This window comes from Chiloscyllium punctatum, chromosome 3 (genome assembly GCF_047496795.1).
Source record: "Chiloscyllium punctatum isolate Juve2018m chromosome 3, sChiPun1.3, whole genome shotgun sequence".
Taxonomy (NCBI): domain Eukaryota; kingdom Metazoa; phylum Chordata; class Chondrichthyes; order Orectolobiformes; family Hemiscylliidae; genus Chiloscyllium; species Chiloscyllium punctatum.
This window is the reverse complement of record NC_092741.1, coordinates 4,731,661-4,741,660: the sequence shown is the minus strand read 5'-3', so window position 1 is coordinate 4,741,660 and position 10,000 is coordinate 4,731,661. Positions and strand designations below refer to the sequence as shown.

The window sequence follows — 10,000 nt, the reverse complement described above, 5'->3', positions numbered from 1 at the left end:
GGAATTTGGGAGTTCTCTGTCACTCATATTTTAAGGCTATGAGGCGAGGTGAGTTTTTCTGGATGTTTAATTAACAGAGGTTCATCATTGTGTCATTACCCGATGAAATGTCTCTTAAATGTTGTACGGTATCTGCATCGACCATTCCTTACACCCATTACTCTCGATGTCAAAGAGTTGCCCCTCAGGACCCTTTTTAAATCTTTCCCCTCTCACCTTCAAAAATATGCTCCCCTAGTTTTTGAACTCCCCAACCCCAGGGGAAAGATCTTTGTTGTTCCCCTTTTATCGATGCCCCTCGTGATTTTATAAACTTGATAAGGTCACCCCTTAACCTCCTATGCTCCAGTTAAAAAGACCCAGTCTCTCTTGATAACTTGAACCCTCCTGTCCAGCAACATCCAGGTAAATGTTTTTTGAACCCTCTCCTGTTTAATAATATCCTTCCTACAGCAGAGAGACCAGAACTGCCCACAATACTTCAGATGCGCCTCACCAATGTCTTGCACAACCTCAACATGATGCTCCAACGCCTTTATGATGCCCCAACTCCCTGCTCTTGTGTTGTGGCATTGATCATAAATGTCCCACATTCCTTCTGAACTCCCTATTAACCTGTTCCCCACCTTCAGGGGCCTGTGGACAAACACCACAAGAGCCCTCTGTTTCTCTCAGCTTCTCCTGTCCTGCCACGCACTGAGTACAATTGTCATCGAACTTAAATATTATCTCCCCCAAATTCTCATCTGTATTGTTTATGAACAATATCGCGAAAGGGAAGGGACCCAGCACAGATCCCCGTGGGACCCCACCTCACACTGGGCCCCAATCACACACACAGTAAGGGACCCAGCACAGATCCCTGTGGGTCCCCACCGCACACTGGGCCCCAATCACACACACAGTAAGTGACCCAGCCACAGATCCTGGGGGTCCCCACCATACACTGGGCCCCAATCACACACACAGTAAGTGGCCCAGCACAGATCCCTGTGGGTCCCCACCGCACACTGGGCCCCAATCACACACACAGTAAGGGACCCAGCACAGATCCCCGTGGACCCCACCACACACTGGGCTCCAATCACACACACAGTAAGGGACCAGCACAGATCCCTGTGGGTCCCCACCGCACACTGGGCCCCAGCCACACACACAGTAAGGGACCCAGCACAGATCCCCGTGGGACCCCCACCACACACTGGGCCCCAGTCACACACACAGTAAGAGACCCAGCACAGATCCCTGTGGGACCCCACCACACACTGGGCTCCAGTCACACACACAGTAAGGGACCAGCACAGATCCCTGTGGGTCCCCACCACACACTGGGGCCCCAGCCACACACACAGTAAGGGGACCCAGCACAGATCCCTGTGGGTCCCCACCACACTCTGGGCCCCAATCACACACACAGTAAGGGACCCAGCACAGATCCCTGTGGGTCCCCACCGCACACTGGCCCCAATCACACACACAGTAAGGGACCCAGCACAGATCCCCGTGGGACCCCACCACACACTGGGCTCCAATCACACACACAGTAAGGGACCCAGCACAGATCCCCGTGGGTCCCCACCGCACACTGGGCCCCAGCCACACACACAGTAAGGGACCCAGCACAGATCCCCGTGGGACCCCACCACACACTGGGCCCCAGTCACACACACAGTAAGAGACCCAGCACAGATCCCTGTGGGACCCCACCACACACTGGGCTCCAGTCACACACACAGTAAGGGACCCAGCACAGATCCCTGTGGGTCCCCACCACACACTGGGCCCCAGCCACACACACAGTAAGGGACCCAGCACAGATCCCTGTGGGTCCCCACCACACTCTGGGCCCCAATCACACACACAGTAAGGGACCCAGCACAGATCCCTGTGGGTCCCCACCACACACTGGGCCCCAATCACACACACAGTAAGGGACCCAGCACAGATCCCTGTGGGACCCCACCACACACTGGGCCCCAATCACACACACAGTAAGGGACCCAGCACAGATCCCTGTGGGTCCCCACCACACTCTGGGCCCCAATCACACACACAGTAAGGGACCCAGCACAGATCCCTGTGGGTCCCCACCACACACTGGGCCCCAATCACACACACAGTAAGGGACCCAGCACAGATCCCTGTGGGACCCCACCACACACTGGGCCCCAATCACACACACAGTAAGGGACCCAGCACAGATCCCTGTGGGTCCCCACCACACTCTGGGCCCCAATCACACACACAGTAAGGGACCCAGCCACAGATCCCTGTGGGTCCCCACCACACACTGGGCCCCAATCACACACACAGTAAGGGACCCAGCACAGATCCTGTGGGACCCCACCACACACTGGGCCCCAATCACACACACAGTAAGGGACCCAGCACAGATCCCTGTGGGACCCCACCACACACTGGGCCCCAATCACACACACAGTAAGGGACCCAGCACAGATCCCTGTGGACCCCACCACACACTGGGCCCCAATCACACACACAGTAAGGGGACCCAGCACAGATCCCTGTGGGACCCCACCACACCTGGGCCCCAATCACACACACAGTAAGGGACCAGCACAGATCCCTGTGGGACCCCACCACACACTGGGCCCCAATCACACACACAGTAAGGGACCCAGCACAGATCCCTGTGGGACCCCCACCGCACACTGGGCCCCAATCACACACACAGTAAGGGACCCAGCACAGATCCCTGTGGGTCCCCACCACACACTGGGCCCCAATCACACACACAGTAAGGGACCCAGCACAGATCCCTGTGGGACCGCACCACACACTGGGCCCCAATCACACACACAGTAAGGGACCCAGCACAGATCCCTGTGGGGACCCCACCACACACTGGGCCCCAATCACACACACAGTAAGGGACCCAGTACAGATCCCTGTGGGACCCCACCGCACACTGTGCCCCAATCACACACACAGTAAGTGACCCAGCACAGATCCCTGTGGGTCCCCCACCACACAGTGGGCCCCAGTCACACACACAGTAAGGGACCCAGCACAGATCCCTGTAGGACCCCACCACACGCTGGGACCCAATCACATACACAGTAAGGGACCCAGCACAGATCCCCGTGGGACCCCACCACACTCTGGGCCCCAATCACACACACAGTAAGGGACCCAGCACAGATCCCTGTGGGTCCCCCACCACACAGTGGGCCCCAATCACACACACAGTAAGGGACCCAGCACAGATCCCTGTGGGTCCCCACCACACACTGGGCCCCAATCACACCCACAGTAAGGGACCCAGCACAGATCCCTGTGGGACCCCACCACACACTGGGCCCCAGACACACACACAGTAAGGGACCCAGCACAGATCCCTGTGGGACCCCACCCACACACTGGGCCCCAATCACACACACAGTAAGGGACCCAGCACAGATCCCTGTGGGTCCCCACCACACACTGGGCTCCAATCACACACACAGTAAGGGACCCCAGCACAGATCCCTGTGGGACCCCACCACACAATGGGCCCCCAGTCACACACACAGTAAGGGACCCAGCACAGATCCTGTGGGTCCCCACCGCACACTGGGCCCCAATCACACACACAGTAAGGGACCCAGCACAGATCCCTGTGGGACCCCACCACACACTGGGCCCCAGTCACACACACAGTAAGGGACCCAGCACAGATCCCTGTGGGTCCCCACCGCACACTGGGCCCCAATCACACACACAGTAAGGGACCCAGCACAGATCCCTGTGGGACCCCACCACACACTGGGCCCCAGTCACACACACAGTAAGGGACCCAGCACAGATCCCTGTGGGTCCCCACCACACACTGGGCCCCAATCACACACACAGTAAGGACCCAGTACAGATCCCCGTGGGTCCCCACCACACACTGGGCCCCAATCCCACAGCTTTCCACCACCACCCTCTGTCTCCTGGCACTCAGCCATTTCTGGATCCCATCAGTTTTTCCCTTTTTTATCCATTGCCCCTGTGGGACCTTGTTAAAGACCACGCTGAAATCCAGATAAACTGCATCATCTGCTCTATCCTCATCTACACACCTGGGTCACCTCCTTAAATATTCCATAGATTTGTTCAGCATGCCCTCCCTCTGACAAAGCCGTGCTGACTGTCCCTGAGCAACCCTTGCCTCTCCAAGTGGAGATTAATGCTCTCCTTCAGAATTCTCTCCAGTCATTTCCCTCCCACTGATGTGAGACCCACTGACCTGTAATCCCCTGGTTTCCCTCTCCCACTCTCCTTGTAAAGGGGAACCACATTAGCTCTCCTCCAGTCCTCTGACAGCTTCTCTCTGCCCAGAGAGGAATTGAACATTTGGGTAATTACCTCCCTCGGTCTCCCAGCCCAGCCTGGGATACAACTGATCCGGACCTGGGGATCTAGCCACTTTGAACGCGCCAAAACCTCCTCACTCCCAGTATCAGACTGCTCCAGACCCTCTGTCCCCTTCTCTGATTCTGAACGTACATCCTCCTCCTATTCTTGTCGAGTAAGACCAGATGTGAAGTATTTGGTTAAACCCTTACCGATGGTCCTGTGGCTCCACGCACAGATTACCCTCTTGGTCTGTAGCAGACTCTCCTCATTCTCTGGTTATCCTCTCCCCCTTGATACAGAACAGGGGGCGCTCTCTCCTGACCTGTTAATTGGGGCTGCCAGACCTGCTGAGTTCCTCCAGCAAATTCTGCTTTTGTTTTGGATGTCTAACATCTGCTGTTTTGGGTTTTTGTTTCACCCCCAACTCTGTGAGAGAGCACTTCTCCTCTTCTAGAGTTCCAACTGATGTCATAGGCCATTCAGCCCATCCAGACTCCTCTGTCCTTCCCTGGGATCCATTTTCCTGTCTTCTCCTCATTACCCTCGGTCTCTTTACTGATTTAAATGCCGGTGTGAAACATGTGACTTCTTTCTCACACTGATTTGTGTAAGAATAGACTTGTATTGGAGGCAGTCTGGGAAGGCTCACTTGGCTGACCCTGGGAATGGAAGGACTCTCCGTCTGGCCCTTTGAACCCACTCCACCATTCAATACGATCATGGTTGATCTTTCTGTGGCCTCAGCTCCACTTACCCACCCTCTCACCGTATCCCTTAATCCCGTTACTGTTCAAACATCTACTTTTACCTTAAAATCATTCAATGAGGTAGTTTTGGCTGCTTCCTGGGCAGGAGGTTCAACAGATTCCCAACTCTCTGGGTGAAGAGGTACCTCCTTAGCTCAGTCCCCCCCTTGTCCTAGTTCCACCCACCCGAGAGAACATCCTCTCTATTTCTATCGTACCTATTCCCTTCACGATGTCATATTGACAGCACCTCATTGGTGCTCCTTTTTTCTGTCCTTCAACTAACTGCTTTTAAAAACTGAAATTGAAACCAAACCTATTCCTGTTAACTACCTCATTTGTGGGGTAACTTGTCAAATGCTTCCTTCGCCAGCATCCATTCCCTTCATCCAACTGATCAAAGATTCAGTCCATGCGTTGAGCATCCCTTGTGAGGCTGTGTGCTGTAGACTGCGCTGGGAAACCACCTTGGCGTCATCGATTGGAGCTGCTCAAGCTTCTGGTCAAAGACCTCCACCTACCCAGTGTGGTCACAGTCAGCACAAACAGGGCCTCCTCGTTTCCTGTATCAACATCAGTCCCAATATCGAACAACCCAAATTAGGGCTCCATTAAAATCTCTCTGAGGCAGACAATCGAACACCTTTATGTCCTGCTGTAATTAGACTGCTGAACGGACCTCTCAAATCTCAAAGCTTACAACTGACCGTACGTTGTGTGTGTGTGTCCTGTGCAGTGTCACCCACCCAGCTCACTCTGGGTAAGGTAGGCACCCTCTGATCAGTATGTCTTTGTTCACTACAATGTGCCCCGCACTGCTCACAAAGCAAAACTTTCCTCTATATTTCAGTATACATGACAACAGTAAATCAAATCAATAATTTTGATGGCCTTACTATAAGGAAGTATTAGGAAAGTTAGGAACTTAACTGCTGCAGACAATCACAGGCTGGGCCTTCCTGTTTTCAGATGTGCCATTATTTTAAGACTAACACAGATGCCTAGTTTTAGATTTCACTGTGCCTCACAGCCAGACAGGGCAGTTCAAGTCAATAGGTCCCTGAGGTACAGGACCTGTATCCACCCCATTAAACACCAGGGTCAGTGGCACTGTTTCACAACAAAGGCAGGGGTTTGGGGGGGGGGGGGGAAAGGGAACAGAGAGACCTGATACTGGCTAAATCTCCATTCCTTGTGTCTGAAACTTCAAGGTCAGCCTGAGGGAGAGTGAGAAGGCAGGAAATGGAAACTAAGGCTGATGTTGAGCAGATGAAGTGTGATCCAACAGGTCACAGCCGCTCCAAGCAGTGAGTCAACGCTGGCCGCAGCACCCCCCCCCCCCCCTTCCTCCATCCCCTGGTGAGAGGCCCTTGCACCATCACCGATACAGCGGCGACTGGCAATCACTGACAGGATGTTTACCCTCCAGTGACATGGCCGAGACGTTTTCCCAGGCTGTCGGTCTACAGGAGTGGCACTACCCTCATCTAGTAACTAACCTGACATCTCCATGTGCTCTCTCCCCCCGCGCCCCCACCCCCGAGGGGAGGACTAAGGGAATGGACATGCAGTTTCTGGCCTGGGACTGAGGAGCCCAGTGTTAAACTGGTCTCTGAGGAGAAAGCCTGACACAGCATTGGTCATGTTGGGTGAATGGAGTCTGGAAACACAGTGTAGGAATGTTCCGGTCTCCGTCTCCATCTCCATCTCCTGGTTCGTGCTGGCTAACCTCACACAGGGGTGTCCTGCTGTTGGGAATATCTCACCCTTTCACAACCATCCGACCAACCCCTTCTTCATTATCGAGGTCAGGATCACAGAAACAAATCCCGGAGTGGGGGCTCAGGGAATCCCAGGGAGGCTTCACCAGGTCGTGTGTGTGTGTGGTCAGACAGGGTGAAAACACCCTCCTCACTTCAAATGGTCCCACTTACTTAGCTGGCCCAGGGTGACAGTGACAGGGACAGGGTGGACAGTGCCAAAGATTAAGTTTAAAAGTGGAGTGGGAGTGAAGTTTTGCAAATGCTCTTAATAGCGTCAGTCCCATGTCCCATACACAGCTTTGTGGGCAGTTACCATCCCACAGGCTCACACACACCAAAATGGCTCTTCAACTCGGAGTCAGTCAAAACTTACACGTGGGGACACCTCCCACCTTGTACATGGCAGGTACTCATATGACTCAGCCAACGTTGTCTATCTTATACGATGCAGGCAAGGATGCCCTGAGGCATGGTACATTGGGGAAACCGAGCAAAGGCTATGACAACGGATGAATGGGCACCGCACGACAATCAACAGACAGGAGGGTTCCCTCCCAGTTGGGGAACACTTCATTGGTCCAGGACATTCAGCTCGGACCTTCGGGTGACCCGTCCTCCAAGGTGGACTTCGGGACAGGCAGCAGAGAAAAGTGGCCGAGCAGAGGCTGATAACTAAATTCGGTACCCTAGGGAGGGCCTCAACTGAGACCTTGGGTTCATGTCACATTACAGGTGACCACCATTGCACTATACACACACACACACACACACACACACACACACACGCACTCCAAGACCACACACTCCCACACTCTCACATGCACCCCCTCACAGACTTAAGACACTGCACTCACTACACACACACACATACACTTTCTCACACTCACAACCCCCAACCCAGACAGACATACACACACAAAGACCTACATGCACACATATATTTTGTGGGGTGAATTTGTCCTTTCAGGGTTACATTGTACTTTGCTCAAAAATTGCATGCATTCATGTAGAACTCTGAGCTCAAAAACTGCATGAATTTATGTAAAACTCCATTATCTCACTTTTAGATTAGAATCAATCTAAACATCAGGTCATAGACAGAGAACACAGGGAGCCAACACCTTCAACATATTGTCTAGCTATCACCATTGTTAACAGTTAACCCAAGAATTCAACTTTTTTAAAAAAAAGGTTTTGTGATTTACACATGAAAGAAGTGAAACTATCACTGTATTCTAACAGATGAAAGCCTTAACAATCAATTTTTCAATGTATAATTTCAGTTACATCACACTGTAAATTTTTGCTATAAATTCTGTGTTAGGATTGAGTCCTCCACTATCACCTGATGAAGGAGCATCGCTCCGAAAGCTAGTGTGCTTCCAATTAAACCTGTTGGACTATAACCTGGTGTTGTGTGATTTTTAACTCAGTCAAAACTGACCACCTAACTGTTGTCATCCCATTTCCCAGTCTAGCCCCTGGACACCGAACGGGAAACAGGTTGGATTTTCCTGTGTCCATACAAGCTGTGCTGAGTGTAGTTTTCTCCCCTCTCGATAGGAAGGGGTTGGTTTAAGTGTTCACACCCGGTGCTCAGTAACGGGATGGCCAGGCTGGTTATGGAGAGCTCCCTGATATTTGTCCTCATTCCTGGGCATCGTTACCGAGACCACAAACATTCCTCACCCCTAACAGCCTTGGAACGGAGTGGTTTGCCTGGCGATTTCATACAGCTGTGGATCTACAGTCACATGTTGGTCAGACCAGGTAGGGAGGGGCAGATTGCCCTCCCCTGATGGACATTACTGAACCAGACAGGGTTTTGATGACAATTGAAGACAGTCAGTGTAACGGAACCTTGCTTCGATTGCGATTTATGAGCTGAATTTCAATTCCAGGGACAGATAAAGACAGAAGCAGCTGTGGGACATGAGGGCTGAGTGGAGATGAGAAAGGGGAGCGGGAGGATTCAGTTACTGTTCGGAGTGAGAAGCCAAGTGCTGCCCAGAGGACGGTGAACATGAAGCTAGTCAGTCACACGCCCCTGGATAGCCCTGCTGTCTACCAACGGGACGAGCTCAGCTTAGGAAACTGGGTCAGCATGGACGAGTCGGGCTGAAGGGTCTGTTTCCACACTGTCTGACCCTGTCCTACAGGATCCCCTCGAGCCCTGAGCTGATGCCTGGAAGCTGGACAAGACAGCAGCCTGCACCCTGGCCCTCTGGGAAGTGTCAATCCCCCCCCCCCCCCCCCCCCCCCGCCCCACGATACCGCCCCCCTCCCACTGGTTAGACCCCTTCCCCGCTCAGTTCCTCATGTCCCCGTCCCGCACAAGCTTTTTAAGGGAAAGCTCACAGATGTGTGTACATTCTTGGAGTTCATCAAACTCCTACAGCATGGAAATGGACTATTCGGCCAACGAGTCCATACTGAACCACCCAGAGAGCATCCCACCCAGATCCAGCCCCCTACCCTATCCATTTCCCACGTCGAGAGGGTGGTGCTGGAAAAGCACAGCAGGTCAGGCAGCATCCAAGGAGCAGCAGAATCGACATTTTGGGCATAAGCCCTTCTTCAGGATGAAGAAGTGTTCTGGCCTGAACCGTCGATTCTCCTGCTCCTCAGACACTGCCTGACCTGCTGTGTTTTTCCAGCACCACTCTCTCAACTCTGATCTCCAGCATCTGCAGTCCCCACTATCTCCTCGTTACATTAGGGAGAGGGTGACTGTGTCTATACCTAACCCTGAACACTACGGACAATTGAGCATGGCCAATTCACCTGACCTGCACATCTATGGACTGTGGGAGGAAACCGGAGCACCCGGTTGAAACCTACGCAGACACGGGGAGAATGTGCAAACTGCACACAGAGAGTCGCCTGAGGCTGGAATCGAACCTGGCGCTGTGAGGCAGCAGTGCTAACCACTGTGCCACCGTGAGAGCTGCAGGAGATGGGAACTGCTTTAATGTTCCACATGCAAACCCTGTCAGATGTGTGAGGGAAGGGGGCAGTGCCACTGTGGTGCCAGCCAGGAGATCTGATGGATGGCCCACCTTCACATCCCTGTGTGTGTGTGTGTGTGTGTGTGTGTGTGTGTGTGTGTGTGTGTGTGGGGTACAAAGCCTGTTAGATCACCCCCTCCTG

General features: G+C 53.3%; 1 protein-coding gene across 1 annotated transcript in view; it reads right to left on the bottom strand.

Moving 5' to 3' along the window:
* The window catches only part of LOC140455304 (kelch domain-containing protein 3-like), a 24,276-nt gene extending 18,313 nt beyond the window's left edge, over positions 1-5,963 (bottom strand). Inside the window, exon 1 of the mRNA XM_072550074.1 lies at positions 5,421-5,963. Within this exon, the coding sequence (XP_072406175.1) occupies positions 5,421-5,425 (5 nt within the window). The 5' untranslated portion in view covers positions 5,426-5,963. The remainder of the gene's footprint in view (positions 1-5,420) is intronic.
* Positions 5,964-10,000: the final 4,037 nt, after the last annotated feature.